This window comes from Sorex fumeus, unplaced genomic scaffold (assembly GCF_029834395.1).
Source record: "Sorex fumeus unplaced genomic scaffold, SorFum_2.1 ptg000029l, whole genome shotgun sequence".
Classification (NCBI taxonomy): Eukaryota; Metazoa; Chordata; class Mammalia; order Eulipotyphla; family Soricidae; genus Sorex; species Sorex fumeus.
Window position 1 is genome coordinate 19,022,564 of NW_026606086.1, and position 20,295 is coordinate 19,042,858.

A 20,295-nucleotide genomic window follows, 5' to 3' on the forward strand; every position below is an offset into this window, starting at 1 on the left:
GGCATATCGAATACGCCACGGGGAACTTGTCAGGCTCTGCCGTGCGGGCAGGACACTCTCGGTAGCTTGCCGGGCTCTCCGAGAGGGATGGAGGAATGAAACCCGGGTCAGCAGCATGCAAAGCAAACGCCCTACCCTCTGTGCTATCACTCCAGCCCAAGCCCTAGGTATCTACCCAAATAGCACCAACACTCAGATGTAAGAAACACACAAAAGCTACATGACATCCACAGAACCATCATTTCTCAACCCCACTTGGAAACATGCAGGGGGTTCTACAAAAGACGAAAGGACATTCTCTGCAGACATGGACCAACCCAACAATCATAGGTAGCTGCAACAACACAGTTAAGGATCAAATATTACTATGCTGAATGAAAGCAGCCAGCTGGATAATTCTATTTAAATTTAATTTCAGAAAAATTCATCACAAAGATGGAGGAAAGTTAAGAAAGGTTTGAGTTTATCACAAAGGAATATTTTGGGAATTTTAGAGCTGCTGTTTCTCACTTGTGGTTACAAAATTCTTTTTTTTCCCCTTTGGTTTTAAGAACCAAATTCAGGGATGCTCAAGGATTACTCCTGGCTCTGCACTCAGGAATCACTCCTAGTGGGGTTCAAGGGACCATATGAGTTGCTAAGGATCAAATCCAGGTCAGCTGTGTGCAAGGTGCTTAAGTGCCCCACCCTCTAGATTATTGCTCCAACCTTAATGTAGTTACAAAATTCCATGCATCTATCAAAACTCACACAATATGGAAAAGGATGACTTTGTAAGTTGGGGGGGTTGTCTAATTACACTAAATAAAATAAACTTGGGGGGAGCAGTTTGGGCCACAGCTACCAGTCCTCAGGTACCACTTTCAGTCTGGCTGTCCTACTGGTGCTCAGGGAACCCTGGGGTGCTGAGTATAAGATCCAGGCCTCCCATGTGCAAAGCATGAGTGCCAGTTCTTTGCACTCTCTCAGTCCCCAATAATAAATGAAATATAGTTCCTAATATTGAACTCAGTTAGACTGGGTTCTGACATTAAGTTTTAAAATAAGTACATTTGCATGAATATAGAAATGCAGGAAAGGGGCTGGAGCGATAGCACAGCGAGTAGGACAGTTTGCCTTGCATGCAGCTAACCCAGGTTCGATTCCCAGCATCCCATATGGTCCCCTGAGCACCGCCAGGAGTGATTCCTGAGTGCAGAGCCAGGAGTAATCCCTGTGCATTGCTGAGCGTGACCCCCCCCCTAAAAAAAAAAAGCAGGAAAAAGGAAAGCTCATCATTACAGTAGCATAATACAGCTCATCAATACAGTAGCATAATCATTACAGTACTATTACTGAGACTTTTATATACCTTTGAAATTACATAAAAAAATTAAATGTCACTTCCACCCCCTCCAAATCATCACAAATAATCAATGAGACATTATAATAACAAAGCGTGAATAACTGTTTTGCCATCTTTAAAGAAACAATGACTCAAGCCAAGACTTTTCAATAGATGCTGAATTAGACAGATGATGTTTAGACAGCCTTTAAGTATTTTCTCCAATCAGTTATCATTTACAAAAGAAAAACAACCATCCAGTGGATTAGTCTAGTGGACAGTATCTTTACCACAGGGTCGTAGAAAGCATCAGTGATAGGGCATAGCACATCATAGCCTCAGGCTGTGACACAAAGGATGTGGTCACTTCTGTGACATTCCTCTCAGAGATCCAGGAGCAAAATTGGACACAAGGCAACAGGAGACAACTACACATGCAAAGACATTCTAAGGTTGGCTCATGGGGTTGGAGAGTGCATCTGCACGCACACGGCCTCCTGAGTGTGACCCAGGCACACAGAATAAGACATGCTAGGAAATAACTGGTCTGCACTTGAGCATATGAAAGCCACAAAGGGTAAGCCCACATTCAAGGCCTGAGAGGCAAGGGAACTAAAGCACAGGGTGATCCCAGATTGAGAATAACCCTAAAGGAAGGTACCAGAGACAGCACTGGCACGTGAACTGTGGTTTAGTTTACAATGCTACAGTACTGCAGAAGTTCCCCATTTGGTGATTCTACTGAGTCAAGTGAAATGATGTTTTACAAATTAATACATCTGAAAGTATGAGATGTGTCACCTTCAATTTACTCTCAAATAATTCACAAGGGGAAACTCTGTGTGTGTGTGTGTGTGTCTGTGTGTGTAATTAGAGAGAGAGAGAGAATGAAAATAATGTAAATGGGGCAAAATTAACTAGTGAATTTGGGTAGAGGATATAAAGGGAAATTCTTTGTACTATTACTGAGACTTTTATATACCTTTGAAATTACATAAAAAAATTAAATGTCACTTCCACCCCCTCCAAATCATCACAAAGATTCTGCTCTCAGAACCCAGCATGAACTATTTCCAAAAAAGAGGAATCTGGCCTGTAATTTAAGATTCTTGATGTAACACAGAATTTTCAGAAATTAAAAATCATCTGTTTGCTGAGTCCATGAACATCCAGTTAGAAGCCTGAGGTACTAGTGGTCCAGAGCAGCTTCACTCCAGGCTCCTACTAACTACCGAAATTAGCAAGTCACCATCAACTTATATCTTCCCCTCTGCCCCTTGTTCTGTTTTGCACTGTTCTCAAAAATACAGAGAGAAGACACAAGAGAGAACCAACATATAAAACACAGCACACAAGGAATCCTGAGCATACATTCAACAGAACTTTTTAAGTATCAGAGGACATGCATGCTACAGCTAGTACTGCATTACAGGTCAATATGGACAAACAATGATGCATTAAGATCTGTGTTGTCATTCACTCATGCAATTTAATTTTATCACTTTATATGCAGGAAGACTTTTACTTTTTAAAAATAAGGAATGGGCTCTGGAAAAAAAATGCCAAAGAGCAATAGTAAATTGAAGGTTAAAATATCTGGATGAAGGAGAAGTTTGGGATGAGACTACATTTGAGAACCATCGAAAAGTACCTGAAATGGTTGCTGCTGGGATGAAAAAGCAGCAGAAACATTTGGTGGAAGCTGGGTTGCTATAGCAACAGGAGTACCAGTCTGCCCATCCTTTCCTGTCACAACCTTTACCTGAGAGAAAATATTTTGAGAAAAAAAGGCAACATAGTTTTAAGACTGCTCAAAATTTTGTTAGAATTTTACTGCTGATCGCTCACTGATATCTGATCATTTAAAATGGAACACTTTTCCACCAAATCCTGTGCAAGGACCTGGCACTGACCTGGAGTTTAACCACCTAACTACGGAGTATGCAGGAATATGTCACAAGCAGAACATTTTCAGATTTTGCCATATGAAACATTAAAATGGGAATGGTGGATGCACTTCAAGTGCCAAAGCCTTAACCCTTAACCTCTTCCTATTTCCTATTACCTGAGGGGCAAAACAGCCTGTTTCAATGGGAAATTATGAAAGGAACTTAATCAGTCTTTATAAGCTTTATTTTTTTTGGGGGGGAGGGTGTAGGAGAGAGGGGCCCTGAACCCATAGACAACAGGTGTACAAAGAGAATTGAACTTCACTGTTTCATGGCAACAAAGGAGAAATTCTCTAAATAATCATATACATCTTTGGGGTGGGGGTGGGGAGAATATCCTGGAAAGGGTGTTAAAGAAAACACAAAATGGCAAAGCCACACAGACACGTCCATAAACATCAGTGAGGACTGCTTGGGCAGAGACCAGCTTTTGTTCTCCAAAGGCTGATGTCTTTGCAGGAGAAGAGCTGACTGAGCTGCATCATAGAACACAGTAAGCAGCACCAACACCGTGCACACCACACAACACAGAGGCACACAGCACAGGGCATCACAGTGTGACTCCCTCCGCAGCTGGGCAAGCGGGCTCGGAGAAACATAGACCCAAGGCTCTTGGAACCACCATGGTACTGAGAAATCTGGTTAAGGGATTTAAGCACCCATTCCAGGTAGGCAGCCCCAAAACTTCACTATCTTTAAAAAAAAAAAAAAAGAAGCTATCTTAAAGATCATTTAAGAGTTATCTACAAAAGTTTGAGTTTAAAAATATGATCACCAATATAAGACAACATCAAGAAAAAAATGTAAACATGTTTTGTCACAGCTGCATTTTAATCATGAGAATACCATTTAAATTTATCGATTGACTTGTAATCATGACTGGTAAAGCATTAAAGGCTAAAGACTCAAACCACTTGCTCAGAAACTGCAGAGAGCGCACTATGGCTAGGGCCCTAAGAGAGGGAGCATCTGGAAAACCAGCCACACGGCATGCAGCACTATGGCTGGCGCAGGCCTTTTGGTTTCAGCCAGAACCCACATCCCCAGTACCCAACCTGCGGGCAGGGGAAGGTCACGCCAGGAAGTCCTCTGAAGCCCAGAAAAGCCCTGTTCTAAACAAAAGCACGTGGTTCTGGATCAGCATTACTCACAGATCCTTCGGGACCTTCCTCCCAACACCTGGAACAGCTCTTCCCCTTCCATGAAGGAAAAAAGCAAAGTACATCTTCAGTTTTACTCCTGAATCAAACCTTTATGAAGCCACATCCAGACTGTAACCACCACAAAAACTGACAGAAGACTTTTATTTACCACGGCCTCTACTCAGACCTGTGGAACACAGGTCTCAGCCACCGCTGCTCACCTCATCATTGATGACCTCAGCCTTTTCTTCCTCTTCCTCCTCCTCCTCTTCCTCCTCCAGGTCCAAATCATTCTGCCTAAGATAAGCTTGGAGTGGGGCATAATGCTTCTTCTTGAACGCTAAGAAATCCATCATGTTCCCTTGCAGGTGTTGCAGGAAGAAGAGTTCAATCAGGTACTCCTTGAAGGCCTCCCTGAGTAGCTCCATCTCCTTGTGGTGATAGTCCAGACACTGCTTCCTCATCTGAGCCAGCTCCTGGGAGGCTGGGGGGATCTCCTCTAGTTTCTTAGGAGCCTTTCTCGCCCCTGCACTCCCCGCAGATGTGAGAGGGAGACCGCAGAGGCCTGTAGGCACCGTGGTCCGGGAAGGGCTGGTGGGGGGTGGGGGGGACGTCATCCCAAATGCAGCAGCGCCCCCAACCCCAGGCATCAGAGGTCTGGTCAACGATGGTCCCTGCAGCACCTGCTGCTGCTGAATCAGCTGCCCCTGGATGATGCTGCTGATCTGAGGCGGCAGGCTGGCAGTGGTGATGTGGCTGGGGCTGGCCAGGGGCTGCAATGTGGCCCCACCGGCAGCAGGGCTCTGGGGTCCCAGGTGATGGACAGTCCCTCCAGACTGGGCGTGGGGTTGGGAGAGTCTCCGTTCCCTGACCGCAATGGAAGTCCCTGTGTGCTGCAGCTGGACCTGGGTTCCCTGAGTCACCTGGGCACGGCCTGAACCCTCCTGGAACACAAAGTGCCCGCTGCCAGACGGGCTCAGACTGATCTGCCTCACAAGTACACTGGCGTCCACAAAGCCCCCCGTCGGGCTGCTGCTGCACAGGCCCAGGCCCGGGCCTGGGGCCCCTGCCCGCACACTCTGAAGGCCCGGGCCGGGCCCGGGAGCAGGCTGGGTGGGGCTCTGAGTCTGCACCTGCTGGGGCAGTGGCGAAGTGACCTGGATATATGACGGTGATCCATGTTCAAAGCGCTTCTGCTGCCCACTGAACTGAAACCCTGGAGAAGTGGGGTTGGGAAGAGGCAGGGGGGCAAGTGCGATCTGGGGGTTTCCGCCCACAACCGGGCCAACGTTCTGAAGGGTGATATTCACATTCTGCCCAGCCACAGGGCTTCTGTTCATCAGCTGCTGGACTTGGTACGTGGGGGACTGGGGTGCGGAGGGGCTTGCTGATGGTGCGAAAGGTGTGGCTGGGGACTGGGCTGGCATTGGATGGGCCTGCTGCTCTTCCTCACTGCCCGCGAAGGTCCTGGCCCTCTGCAGCTGATGAGGGACATTCTGAGGGCCGCTGCCATGGTGCATTATTGCCCCTCTTTTTAATCCAACTTAAATGTTCTCCTGAAAAATCAAAGTTAAGATCGAGTTACTTAAAGGCAAATATAAGCTTGCAATTATCATTTACTGCCCTCGAGAGGTCATCTGAAGGCATGTTTTTCCATTGGCATTACTTCAAATACATTCAGTTAACACCTAGTACGCCAAGCAGTAGACAACCCAGGAGCCATCTCCTTGAAGAAAGAACAGCTCCTCATGGCCACTGCTGGCCTGGGAGCAGGACGCAGCCTGGCCAACAGGCTCCACGAGTGCACAGTGACCTCGTGTCACTTGATTCAAGAGCCACAAAGGGCCTCGGCACCAACAACGCAATGCAGCTCCTCCTCACTTGTCTGTGTTCTGGGATGCAGAGGGGCTGCTGTCTGCCTATCACAGTCAAGGTACGGCACCAGAAAGCAGTGCCGATGCAGGCGTCTTCAAAACAGAACCTCACATTCCTCAGCATTCTGCAGTTCTGAGAAACACCTGGCTACACCAGCTACAGAAACCCTGAGCAAATCAATTCTCACGCTCATCACTTGGCAAAAGTCCTGCTCCCAGGGAGAAACACAGGCATGGGTGAGAGTCTGCCTCCCCAGGGAGGAAAGCAGGTGAAGAGCTACAGTGGCAAGTGGCTGTTCACTGGCATCCTTTGTATGCATCCGGGGATTTCAAGATCTCACGGGGAAAGAAGAGAAACAGCCAGAAACAAACCCTTGGAGGGTCCCTGGAGAGTCAACACTACTTCAACCAAAGGAGCTCCCACCCCAAACTGCAAGAGCCCCAGGACTAGAGAATGTGGAGGAAGGCAAAGCCAGAAAGAGTAGGGCCCAAGAGAAAGGACAGTGGGGAGAAAGGAAAAAGCCCTGCATAATCACCTGGGTTTTATCCCTGTCACCCCAAATGGTTCCCTGAGCCCTGGCAGGAGTGATGCCTGAGCAGAGTCAAGAGTAAGCCCTAAGCACCATCAGGAGTGCTCCCAAAACAAAACAAAAAAGATGAGTGAGGAGTCCCTTTGGAGTCAGGGGAGCAGAGCACCCCCCCCCCCAGTCCCAACCCACACAGCCAACGAAAGCACAGGCAAGCACCTGAGGCCTGAGAGCAGACCTGGCACCAAGGATACTGGCTGTCCCCACAAAAGTCATCCAGACAGGTCCAACATGGAAAGTCCCATGTCCTGGCTGAAGAGCTAGTACAGCAAGCAGGGCGTTTGATTTGCAGGTGGCTACAATGGTTCAAATGCTGGCACTACATGTGGTCCCACAAGCACTGATCACAGAGCTAAAAGTGACCCCTGAGCAACACAGGGTGTGCACTCCGCACCCCCCGCCAAAAAAAATATCCCAAGTCTTGGGTCTAGTGGTAGAGGACTTGTCCATGTGAGACCTTGACCCCCAGCACTAAAGAGTAGTCTGAAGTGAGATGCAAGGTGTCCGTTTCTTCGTACCCCCCTCATACACACACTGGGCTGGAGCGATAACACAGCGGTAGGGCGTTTGCCTTGCACGCAGCCAAACATGGCCGACCAGAGTTCGATTCCTCCGCCCCTCTCGGAGAGCCCAGCAAGCTACCGAGAGTATTCGATATGCCAGACATAGTAACAACAAAGTCTCCAATGGAGACGTTACTGGGCCCGCTCGAGCAAATCGATGATCAACGGGAGGGCCTTTACTTACTTTACTTACTTACTCACACACACTGCGCTGGCCCGGCAGGCATCAAAGAGCAGTAGGCCCTTTCACCTGCAGGCAGTACAGCTTCTCTCCATCGGCAGAAGTTCCAAAGCACACACAGCAGAAACATACACCTTCTTGGGTATGGCAACCTGATAATGGACAAGGTCAACTGACCATAATAACCAATCTAACTGCTCATTTTTGGTATAGAAAAAAAAAATCGGTAAACTTTTTTTTTTTTTTGGTTTTCAGGTCACAACCGGGCTCTGTACTCAGGAATTACTCCTGACAGTGCTCAAGGCACCATACAGGATGCTGGGGATCAAACCCAGTTGGCCGCATGCAAAGCAAAAGCCCTACCTTCTGTACTATTGGTCCAGCCCCAACAGTAAACTGCTAAACAAAGACTCACAAACATTCTGCAGCCAGAAAGCTCACCACAAGCTGAGTGCAGGCTGTGTGCAGGAGGCCTAAATTTGATCCCTGGCACTGTATGATTCCCTGAGCACTGAGCCTGGAGCAGCCCCAGAGAGCCACTTGGCATTGCCCTAAAACCAAAAAAGAACAAGACTCAAACAACTCACACATGAATCTGTGATTTAGATCTGTTCAATCATTCACTCTTTAGTCCAGTGATCCCAGCTCATGGGCAATGGGTGGTCAAAGCCTGCCCTGGCAGCTTAGGAAGCAGAGCTGGGCCCTGACCTGGGGAGAAGCATCACCCCCCACTCCCCACCCCATGTGGTGGTTGAGACGCCAACAGAACACCCTCAGAAAGTGTATCACACACACCCCATACACACAGTGGCAGACATGCTCTCTGAGGGAGGGAGTGAGGGAAGACAGATTTTCAGCCTGTCCCACCAAAAATAATCCTTGAGCACAGGGCCAGGAGTAACTTCCAAGCACTGCCAGGTGTGGCCCAAAACCAATAAACAAATGGCAGCTAATTTGAATTTGTAATTATGCCCTCAGTGTGGAATGGATTTCTGACAAGCTACAATGGGAAAAAAAATCAAAAAAACAGACTTTGAGTCTGGCACAGAATCCATTCTATTCTGTTTCGCTGCTTGGGGGAACAAATACAGTGCCTCACACACATATATGGAACATTCCACAGTCCCATACCCAAAATAAATGTGTGTATGGATAAAATAGTCCCAGCCCAAGACCTGACAAGCTCTGTAATTCTGAGAGCAAGCTAAACAAGATATGTACACTGGAAAGGGCAGAGATACCTCTGCTCTGCTCTGCTCCGCCGGTTCTCCTTGACCATGGAATCAGACCATGAGACAGTCACAGCTGACCTGGAAGCCATGGGTACATCCTGCCAACAGCCCACTCCCACCTTGCCCCCAAGTACACACATGGGGTCAGCATGAATACAGACGCATACTGAATGTGGAACACTTGAGATTTCCCAGATCTTTTCAAACACATTATTAGGGAATAAATGCAGCAAGGTAGAAAAATAGAACAGACACCTGACATCACATTCAGGGTCATTTCCTTAGACTACATGAACAGAAAATCTCCGGCCGTCAGTGAGAGAGATGAAGGTCAGGAAGAAACTCAGGCATAATAAGCCATAAACTAAGGGCAAATGTTCCACTGACACCCAACTGAGCATGATTCTGCCTAAAGTCTCATAAAATTATTCACCAAAATAAAGGATTTTTATAAACTAACATTCCAGGTTTCACACTAACTGCAAAAGCAGAACAGAAAAACTTACAGAACAACAAAGTGAATACTTACTAATGCTCTGAAGGGAATTCAGTATCTGAAAAAGACAGATGATGGACTGAAGACACCCAATTTTAACATGTTTTAAACTCAAAACTAAATCATCAAAATCAAAATATCTTGGGAAGAATATCAAAGTAATTATGTCAAAGAACAAGCACTAGTAATATAAAAGCAGGCATGCAAATGGAACAGTGAAATCCCAGTAAGCAAACGAATAAAGAACAAGAAGACTCACTGATAAAAATATCTACTTAATCATGTTAAGTGAAATGAGTCAGAAAGAGAGGGACAGACATAGAAAGACTACACTCATTTGTGGAATATAAAGTAACAGAATGGGAGACTAACACCCAAGAATAGTAGAGATAAGTACCAGGAGGATTACTCCACAGCTTAGAAGCCGGCCTCACATCCTGGGGGAAAAGGCAGCTCAGACAGAGAAGGGACCACCGAGTAAAAGGTGCTAGGAGGGCCCACTCGGGATGGGAGATGTGGGCTGAAAGTAGACTATAGACCAAGCATAATGACCACTTAATAACTCTATTGCAAACCACAACACCCAAAAGGAGAGAGAGAGCGCAAAAGGGAATGCCCTGCCACAGAGGCAGGATGGGGTGGAGGGCATGGGGTGGGGGTGGTGGGTGGGATGCTGGAACCATTGGTGGTGGAAAATGGGCACTGTTGGAGAGATAGGTACTCAATCATTGTATGACTGAAACAGCAAGTATGAAAGTTTGTAAGTCTGTAACTGTAACTCACAATGTTTCACTAATAATAATAAAAAAATCTACTTAACCACTCTGGTGGAAGGGGCCAGTCTCACCTACTAATGAGTCAGACACAGAACCACTCCTCCCAGATGCCAGATTACATCAGGAAGGTCGCAGGGGAAGCTGACAGGAAGTAAGGAGAGGTATAACTGGGATCTCACAGGACTCAGAGGCCAAAACGTCACCAACAGGGGAGAACAGAAAGGAACCACCATACCCTGTTACCTTTGATCAAGTAATTTCACCTTCAAATATCTCTAAGAATATATCACATTAAAAAAAAAACTGCACACAAAGGGGCTGGAGCAATAGCATAGTGGGTAGGGTGTTTGCCTTGCACGAAGATGACCCAGGTTCGATTTCCAGCATCCCATATGGTCACCTGAGCACTGCTAGGAGTAATTCTTGAGTGCAGAGCCGGGAGTAGCCCCTGTGCATCACCAGGTGTGACCCAAAAAGCAAAAACAAACAAAAAAACTGCACACAAAATATTCACTGCTGAATATTTAGTAAAAGTATAAAGAATTATGAAGTGAAAAATACAAAGTATCATGTGTCCAACATAACCTCTACTACTTTAAAAATGCAAACTAGGGGCTAGAGTGATAGCACAGTGGGTAGGGCATTTGCCTTGCATGTGGCCAACCCAGGTTCAATTCCCAGCATCCCATAAGGTCCCGTGAGCAACGCCAGAAGTAATTCCTGAGTGCAGAGCCAGGAATAATCCCTGTGCATCGCCGGTTGTGACCCAAAAAGCAAAAGCAAAAAAAAAAAAAAAAGCAAACTAAAAGCTCCCCACTGAATTCTTCTCTCCTAGGAGACACGCCACACCAAGGGGCTGGAGCCATAGCACAGCAGGTAGGGAGTTTGCCTTGCACACAGCCAACCGGGGTTCAATTCCCAGCATCCCATATCGTCCCCCAAGTACTGCCAGGAGTAATTCCTGAGTGCATGAACCAGGAGTAACTACTGTGTATCGCTGGGTATAACCCAAAAAGCAAAAAAAAAAAAAAAAAAAAAAAGAACCACCAAGCTCTGAAAAGCCCAGCACATCTGCTGTGTGAAAATGGACAGGACTCTAAAGAACCCAGGCTGGTCTTTCTGGCTACGGTGGCAAGTCATTAAGAATGAAGTCAACCCAAGGGCCAGAATGATAGTACTGTAGTAAGGCACTTGCCCTGCACATGGCTGACCCAGGTATAATTCCCGGAACCCCATATGGTTTCCTGAGCCCACCTGGAGAGATTCCTGAGCACATAGCCAGGAGTAAATGCTGAGCACTGCTAGTTGTGGCCCATAAACCAAAAAATAAAAAATGGGGGGTGCCATGCCTCTAGCAGGTCAACTGTACCCATGGGGCAAGTGCATTAGCAGTCTGACAGCGCCTTCAAGCTTCCTGGTATCCCAAAATTCCTGCTATGCCTCTGGACAAATTCCAACAACTCGGGACCAAGTTACCCGAGAAATTAAATGGCCAAAAGTTAGGTATGTGGGAGCCACACCCACAATCCACCTCCAGCTTAGCTACACAAGCTCATTTATCAGCATTGCTTCAGAGACCCATAAATAAATCTCCAAAGGGATCAAAAGCCACAGTTAATCTCGGACCCACACAAGGCTGAACAGATCAAGGTAAATGGGTGGGGGGGGAAAGAGGTCAACCCAGTGCCTGCCCAAATAGAGTCCCCAGCAGCCACTTGTTCCCACAATCCAAAATCCCTGTCATCTCACCAGATGGGGGTAGAACTGGCCCTTTCCTCCCCATCCCAACTAGACCCCAAGTCGCCACCCACAAACAGCCTCTCTGGCTCCTGATCAAGCTGCTTATTGGCCATGATCCCAGAGATTCAGAAACAAATCTCGAAACCCAGCGGCTTTTGGCAGAAATGTGCCTGGTCCCTGCAGTCGGTTACCGGTGCTGGGCCAACCCAGGTGGGAACAGGTTTCGTGCCTTGGCCTGTTCCCCCTGGCAGCCCAGTGGCCGCCATCCTACAGAGGCGACTGAACAATCAGGTTTGGGCCCACAGTGATGAGACACGTGGGGCCTCACGGGATGGGGGTGTATCCGGCCCTTTCCTCCCCGTCCCAACGAGACCCCGAGTTGCCACCCACTAACAGCCTTTCTGACGCCTGATCAAGCTGCTTAACAACCATGATCCCAGAGACTCAGGAACAAATCTCGGAACCCAACAGGTTTTGGCAGAAATCCCTCCAGATTAAAGTTTTAAAATTTTGGAATTTCAAAATCGTGCAGCCTCTACTGCAGCCATGCAACATCATATGTTATTCATAACCAGCAATAGAAAACAAATTGTCTACTGTTGACTTTTCAGGAGATCTGAGTGTTGGGGTAAAATACCAAATAATAATGGTGGGTCTGGTGTCAAAATACTGAATGTAATCAAAGTAGAGACAGAGTAATGTGGAAATCATCTGCCCCACAGGTAGGGGGACGGTATACTGGGGTTTTTGGTGGTGGAGAATGGGCACTGGTAAAGGTACGGGTGTTTCATTGTAATGACCGAGACTTAAACCCGAAAGCTTTGTAACTGTGCTCACGGTGAGTCAATAAATAAAATTATTAAAAAAAAAAATCCCTGTCATGCCCCCAACTGGACTCCAGTGTCTCAGGAAAGATCTCACTGAGATAGAATCTACTGAAAATTTGGGGATGGACCTCACTGAGACAGAATCTGCTGAAAATTTGAGTATGCAGGTTTTTGTGACTGAAATCTCCAGGGTTTCTCAGTCGGAATGGGCTACCTCCTGACACCTGCCTCTACTTCTGGAAGCCTCAGCAGTCACATCCATACCCCAAAGCTGCCACTCAGTTAAAAAGGTAATCCAGCCTTACCTTCCTGATAAAAATACTGAATACCCCGAACAAACACAATGACCTCTTAGTACCTGTATTACAAACCATAATGCACAAAAGGAGAGAGAAAAATGCCTGCCATAGAGGTGGGGGGTGGGGCAGGGACACTAGTGGTAGGAAACATACACTGGTGGAGGGATGGGTGTCTGATCACTGTATTATTGAAGTGTAATCATGAACAGCTTTGTAATGTCTATCTCATGGATATTCAAAAAAAATTCAAAAACTAAAATCACTCCATTAGGCTGCTGACAAAAGGAGTATCTGCATTCTACATGCACTTCTCACCTGTACATATGAAATATAATTTCCCATTAGTTACCAGTAAAATTGGGCTAGAGAGATTGCACAGCGGTAGGGTATTTGTCTTGTGGGCAGCCAGCCCGGCTGAGCAGGGTTCAATTCCTCCGCCCCTCTCGGAGAGCCCGGCAAGCTACCGAGAGTATCTCGCCCACATGGCAAAGCCTGGCAAGCTACCCATGACATATTCAATATGCCAAACACAGTAACAACAAGTCTCAAAATGGAGACGTTACTGGGCCCGCTCGAGCAAACTGATGAACAATGGGAGGACAGTGTTTGTTACCAGCAAAATCAAGAGTCACTCTAAGACACAAAGTAGAATTTTTCAAGACCTGCAAATCCATCTATCATAATATGCACGTGGCCCGCCCAGGTTTAATCCCTGGCATCCCATATGGTCCACCCCAAACAATGTCAGGAGTAACCTCTGAGCATCACCGGGTGAGGTCCAAAAAACAAAACAAAAAAAGGAGTAAAGTACGTAACTTCCATTTGTGAGACCCCGGGATCAATCCCAGATTGCTATCTAGACGTGACACTCACAATAGTAAACATCATATACTTATGCAAAGTTCCTAGTTTTAGACACAAAAAGACCAAAAAAAAAAATGACACCCCAAAGTACCTGCTTGCACCCAATTTTTTTTTTAAAAAATGGATACAAAGGAGCTGGAGCGACAGCACAGCGGGTAGGGCGTTTGCCTTGCACGCAGCCAACCTGGGTTCGATCCCCGGCATCCCATATGGTCCCCCAAGCACTGCCAGGAGGAATTCCTGAGTACAGAGCCAGGAATAATCCCTGATCATCGCTGGGTGTGACCCCAAAAAGCAATAAATAAATAAATATATAAATAAATAAAAATGGATACAAGGGGCCAGAGTGATAGTAAGTACAGTGGATAGGAAGTTTGCCTTGCACACAGCCAAACCGGGTTTGATCCCAGCATTTTATATGGTCCCCTGAGCACCGCCAGGAGTAATTCCTGAGTACAGAGCCAGGAAAAACAGGAGCATTGCTGGGTGTGACCCAAAAAGGGGAAAAAAAAAAGATACAAGAAGAATTAAAGAGAGAACACAAGGGTAAGGTGTTTGCCATGCAAATGGACGACTGCAGTTTGATCACCAGCACTGCATACTGTCCACTGAGCACCATCAAGAGTACCCCTGAGCTCAGAGCAGAAGTAGCCCCCAAGTACTGCTGGGTGTGGCCCCAACCACTCCTCCCATCAATAAAGGAAAGAGGGTCCTGCATGGCAGCACAGCTGTATATGCAGGACCAGGAATTAAACCCTGATTGGTGTGTGCCCTACCCGCTGCACTATGTGTTGTTAAAAGTAACACTGAGTAAACCATATTGTGCATCATTTTTACTTTTTTTTTTTTTTTTGGCAGGGGGCCCCAGGGGCCAATTGAAAAGATTCTTAGTCAGCCAGACTGGACACAGGTTCAATGCAAGGGCACAAAGATGCCATACTGCTTGAACCCTGTGGGATCCAGAGTCACTTTAACTTTTAGAATCACTTAAAATGTTTCATTCTCGAAACTAAACATTAAATCAATAAGAATGAAGGAAGACATGATAAAATTCAAACACAAACCAGTCCACAGGAAAGGGAACCCCCCAATGACAGGGAGGGAAACAGGAGAATAGGACCATTTACTCAGGGTGCCCCTAGTCTCTGGAAGACAAATCTGTCAGAAGACAAAGTTGATTCTAGCTGCCAAAAGCAAAGACAAAGTGAACTAAAGTCGAGCCAAAGTTCCCAGCTTACTGGTTGATGCTTCCCTTTCCAGACATCTCTGGAAAATTGCCTTTAAGCAAGAACACAAAGCACCCCCCAGGCTCCTCCTGCCCCTGGGTCTTCCCAGCCCCGACTTTGGGCAACACTATGAGGGAGGAACAGAGACGCCTTAGTTCCCACATCCAACCCCACCCCGCAAATCTCTCCAAAGGGAGGCAGTGCAGGAAAGACTGCAGCAGGGAGGGCACTTGCCTTACCCGCAGCTGGCCAGGATTCGATCCCCTACACCCATTAGGAACCCCAAGTCCCCCAAAGAGACCCCTGACCACAGAACTATAGAGCTCCCTAAGCACCGCCAGGTATGGCACAAATACTCCCCTCAAAAAACATTTGGGGGGTGTGTGTGTGGGGGTGGAGTGATAGTACAGTGGGTAGGGAGCTTCTTTGTATGGGACCAACTCAAGTTTGATTCCCGGCATCCCATATAGTTCCCTGAGCACCACCACGAGTAATTCCTGAGTGCAGGGCCAGAAGCAACCCCTGAGCTTCGCCAAGTGTGGCCCCCAAATATTAAAAAATAAATAGATAAATAAACCACAACTTTTTCTTTTCTTTTCCTTTCTTTTTTTTTTTTTTAAAGGAGGCAGGGCTCCTCTGAAAATGTTTGAATCTGGGGCTGCAGTGCAAAATGAACAAGATAAGCTGAAAGAAATTCAAGGGCAAAGAAGTCTGGAAAAAAAGGGCACCAAGAAAATAGCCCAAAGACGGTAGATATAGTTACAGCACTACTGAGCTACACTGGGCACCCCCAGCATCTCCAGGCCCTACAGTCCCACATCTAGAGAACTGAGCTGAGCTGTCAGAGCTCAGGATCACAGAGCTGAGCAATACCAATAGTGGACCCCTTAGTTCACCGTGAGGTGTTCACCCTCCATCCCACCTACAAAACAATGAGGACAGAAGAAAACCTAGGCAAAAGGCTGGTAAAAGCCTCCCACCCCACCACCAGCATTGCCAAGCCCCTGTACACTGCTGGATGGAGGTATAGCGGTGTAGCACTGTAGCACTGTCCTCCCTTTGTTCACTGATTTGCTCGAGACGGCACCAGTACTGTCTCCATTGTGAGACTTGTTGTTACTGTTTTTGGCATACTGAATACGCCATGGGGAGCTTGCCAGTCTCTGCCGTGCAGGCGGGATACTCTGTACCTTGCCGGGCTTTCTGAGAGGGACAGAGGAATCGAACCCTGGTTGGCCTCGTGCAAGGGCAACACCCTACCTATTGTGCTAAAATGAAACTGGTAAAAGGGTTTCTATTGGCTGTCAGACAACTTTACCAGCAAAAGAACTATAGTATAATAGGCTACACTGTTCACTGTTCTCCCGTTGTTCATTGATTTGCTCGAGCGGGCCCAGTAATATATAATAGGCTACAAGACATCAAATAAAGAAACAACCCAGAAATCTATCCTACCACGATTAATTGGGAGGATACGGGTGAGAACAGGGAATTTCAATGACTAAAATAAAAATAATCACTAGGAAATCTTCACTATGATGAAACTGACTTGTACAAGATTCACCAATGGAAGTCAACTGAGGAACAGAACATTTTACAGACACAGGTAAAATTACTTATCAAAACTGCTGGTTAGACCTGGAACAATACAGTGGGTACGACACTTTGCCCTACACACAGCGACCCATGTTAAATCCCTGGTGCCCATCTAGTCATCCGAGTCCAGCCAGGAATGATCCCTGAGCAGCTAGGAGTAAATCCTGAGCACCATTAGGATGTGGCCCAGACCAAAAGAAAAAAAATAAAAATTAGGAAACTGCCAGCAAATTCTTTCAAATGTCTCCTTGGAGTGGCCTGAAGTCAACATCCTCAGGACAGGAGCTAATGGCCCCCAGATGTAGGACCAAAGGGAACACCAGCTCCTGTTAGGAGCCCAAGGTGGGGGGCCAAGGGGGTAATAAGATGCAGACTGCTGAGAGGGGGGCACACAAAACCACTTACCTGTACCCCTCAGCAAAGTCCTTGCACCCAAATTAGTGGAGGTGGCAGCGATGGACAACAGCATGGAGGTGTGATCCCTGCCTACATCTGCTCCTGAGCAGAGCAGGGCCAGCAAAGATGCTCCAGACACAGGGCAGTGTTGCGATGTGGTACTCTGGAGTCAATGCGGGGTGATTATCAGAGCTCTTCCATCTTCCCACACCTGTGGGTCAGCACCTGACCTGCTTACTGGCCCGTGAACCAGCACTTATAACCAAGGCTGGAGACCAGTGTTTCTCAATCTTTCTACACCAACAGACTGTCACCTGTCTGTGGACTGGTAGCTGAAGAAAACTGAACTAGATAAAAGACTCAAAACTAAATTTCTATACATATGATGACTGTCTCTATACACACAAATATATTTAATAATGAAAAATATTATTAACCTGCAACTTACTCTAAGTAGATAACAGAAAATGCCAGAGAGAATACAAAGGACAAGGCATTATATCCCAAAGATCCTCATTCAATCCCTAGTACTACATATGGCCCCTGAACACTGCCAGGAGTTACTCCTGAGCAGCAGTACTAGACCCAGACCACTGCTAGGTGACCTCCCCTAACCCCTGAAAAAAAGAATAAACAGCAAGTAACAAATACTGCACAATATATTAACAACTAATAGATCAAGAAAAGAGTATAGTAACAGACATGCTAATTACATTTGCAATTTTTTTTTTTGGTTTTTGGGTCACACCTGGCGATGGACAGGGGTTACTCCTGGCTCTGCACTCAGGAATTACTCCTAGCAGTGCTCAGGGGACCATATGGGATGCTGGGAATTGAACCCGGGTCAGCCATGTGCAAGGCAAATGCCCTACCCGCTGTACTATCGCTCCAGCCCCTCCAATTTTTCAACAGAAAACCGAAAAAAATCTGCCTGCTGAAGATTTGTGCCTCTTAAATCAGAAGACTGAATTGTAAAAGGAAAACATATTAAATATCTGGCGTTTTTTTTTCTTTTTGGTTTTTGGGCCACACCAGCGGTGCTCAGGGCGCACTTCTGGCTCTGCACTAAGGAATAGCTACTGGCAGTGCTCTAGGGACCATATGTGGTGTTGGGTACTGACCAAGTGCAAGGCAAACACCTCACTGGTTATACCACCGCTCTTGCCTCTAAATATTTGGCTTTCAATAAAATTAACTTTCTAACTGAAAATACAAACTTTAATCATACACATGGCGTGCTGTCTAATGTACTTACACCAAAGCTGATACAAAAATAAAATGGAGGGTGAGGGACTGAAGCAATAGCACAGAAGGGTAGGGCACTTGCCTTGCACATAGCTGACCCAGGTTTGATGCTCAGTTTCCCATATAAGGTCCCCTGAGCACCACGAGGAGTAATTCCTGAGTGCAGAGCTTGGAGTAACCCCTGAGCAGCACTGTATATGGCCCCAAAACAAAAAAATAAATAAGGAAGAGGGGGTTAAATAAATTAAAATATCCAAAGACCTTCCCTTTCACTCGGAATATCAGAGGTTTAAAAACATACTTCTCCAGTATAAAAATGCAAAGAGCTCAGAGGTAGAGGACAAGCTGGGGAACCCTGCAGGAGGGCCTGGCCAGATCCCCAGCACATCCCAGTATGCCCAAGCAGCAGCACAGAAGAGAAAAACTGAAAACACACAAAGACTATCTACTGACCAGGAAAAAAAGCAGAACCCACCAAAGGGTCTGGGCTGGGATCAGAGGCCCAAAAACGTTCTGCCCAGGATTTCAAATCCCAGTGGAGACAAATTCCTCCATTCCCGACTCTCCGGGCACAGCGGGTCAAAGGGGCTGCAGGGCAGGGCCAAAGAGGAGAGCAGACGCACCCCACGGCAGGCCCTGGGGGCCACGTTCCCAAAGATGCCACCTGAGGAGCAGCCCTGCACTGGGAGGGGAGGTCAAGCCCACAGCCTCGGGGAGCACCAGGCGGGGCTAGGGAAAGCCCAGGACAACAGTCTCTGGCGGGAAGCAGCTCGACCTCGCGCAGACACCAAGCACAGCCCCCACGGACCCAGAGGGCGGTGATGGGACAGGAAGGAGCGCGCAGAGCCCGCTCCGAAGCAGACACCCCATGCCCAGAGTGGGGTGCGCAGAGAGGCAAGCGATTCAAAAGGGGCGCAGGGGCATGCGGACGCGGGGTCTGGGGCGGACGCTCCAGCCAGGTCTGTCACCGCGTCGCAGGGCAAGGCACTGGGGTGCCCTGTCCAGAGGTCGGCCCACAGAGACGGTGACTTTCAGGGGAGCGGAAGAGACCCAGGAACCGGCTAGGCACGAAGGGGAGCGGGGGGGGGGGGGGGGGTGCTGTCCCCGGGAGCTCGGAGAGAGGCCTGGGTGGGCTCAGCTAGGCACAAGGGGACGCCCCCCGCCCTCGCCCTCACCCACACCCCCGCGGCGTCCAGACGGCTGCTGAGGCCTCCCCTGAGGGTCTCCTTAAGGGGTGCGGCAGTGGCAGTGGCAAGCAGACCCCAGGGTGATCCGAGGGGGCGGGGCCCACGATGCACCGAGACGGAGGATGCGCCAGCAGGGCCCGGGGGCGGGGGACCAGGAGCGCGCTGGGGGGCAGCGGCGAGAGCTCGGGGGTCTCTGAGGTGCCGCGGGGCTCTGAGGGGCGACGGGCAAGGTTCGGGGGCCTCCTGAGGTGCGGGGGGAGGGGATCCGGGGGGCGGTGCTTGCTCTGAGGGGCAGTAGGAAGCTCCGGGGAGCTCTGAGAGGCCGCGGGAGGGGTCCGGAGACGGCGGTTGCTCTGAGGGGAGGCGGGAGGAGGCTCCGGGGGCTCTGAGGGGTCCGGGGACGGCGGCTGCTCTGAGGGGAGGCGGGAGGAGGCTCCGGGGGCTCTGAGGGGTCCGGGGACGGCGGTTGCTCCGAGGGGCGGCGGTTGCCCTGGCCCGGGGAAGCTCCGGGCGGCGGGACCGACACCGGGCGCGGCCCCCTCGCGCTCCGGCCGCGGCGCCCGCCCCGACCCGGCGAGGCCGCGAGCCGCCCCGACAGGCCGGCGGGAACAAAGCGAGGCCGCCCCGGCCCGAGCCGCCCGCCCCGCCCGCCCGCCCGCGCCTACCCGGGTCCGAGCGCCGAGGCCGGGCGCGAGGCGGCCGCTCCGCGGGGCGTCGGGCGGCGGGAGGAAGCGGCGCGACGACGGCAAGCAGGAAGGACGCGCGCGCCCGCGCCGCAGCTGCGCGCTCGC

The 20,295-nt window shown here is 48.6% G+C and overlaps 1 protein-coding gene across 15 annotated transcripts in view; it reads right to left on the reverse strand.

Annotated features, from left to right (window-relative positions):
• The window catches only part of EP400 (E1A binding protein p400), an 81,249-nt gene extending 60,954 nt beyond the window's left edge, over positions 1 to 20,295 (reverse strand). For 8 of the 15 annotated variants that reach the window (XM_056115500.1, XM_056115503.1, XM_056115510.1 and 5 more), the window contains exons 1-3: positions 20,170 to 20,295; positions 4,637 to 5,971; positions 2,976 to 3,086 (exon numbers count right to left, since the gene is read on the reverse strand). In XM_056115500.1, coding sequence (XP_055971475.1) covers positions 2,976 to 3,086; positions 4,637 to 5,935 — 1,410 coding nt within the window. In that variant the 5' untranslated portion in view covers positions 5,936 to 5,971; positions 20,170 to 20,295. The remainder of the gene's footprint in view (positions 1 to 2,975; positions 3,087 to 4,636; positions 5,972 to 20,169) is intronic. The other 7 variants (XM_056115509.1, XM_056115506.1, XM_056115505.1 and 4 more) reach the window with 1 other exon arrangement.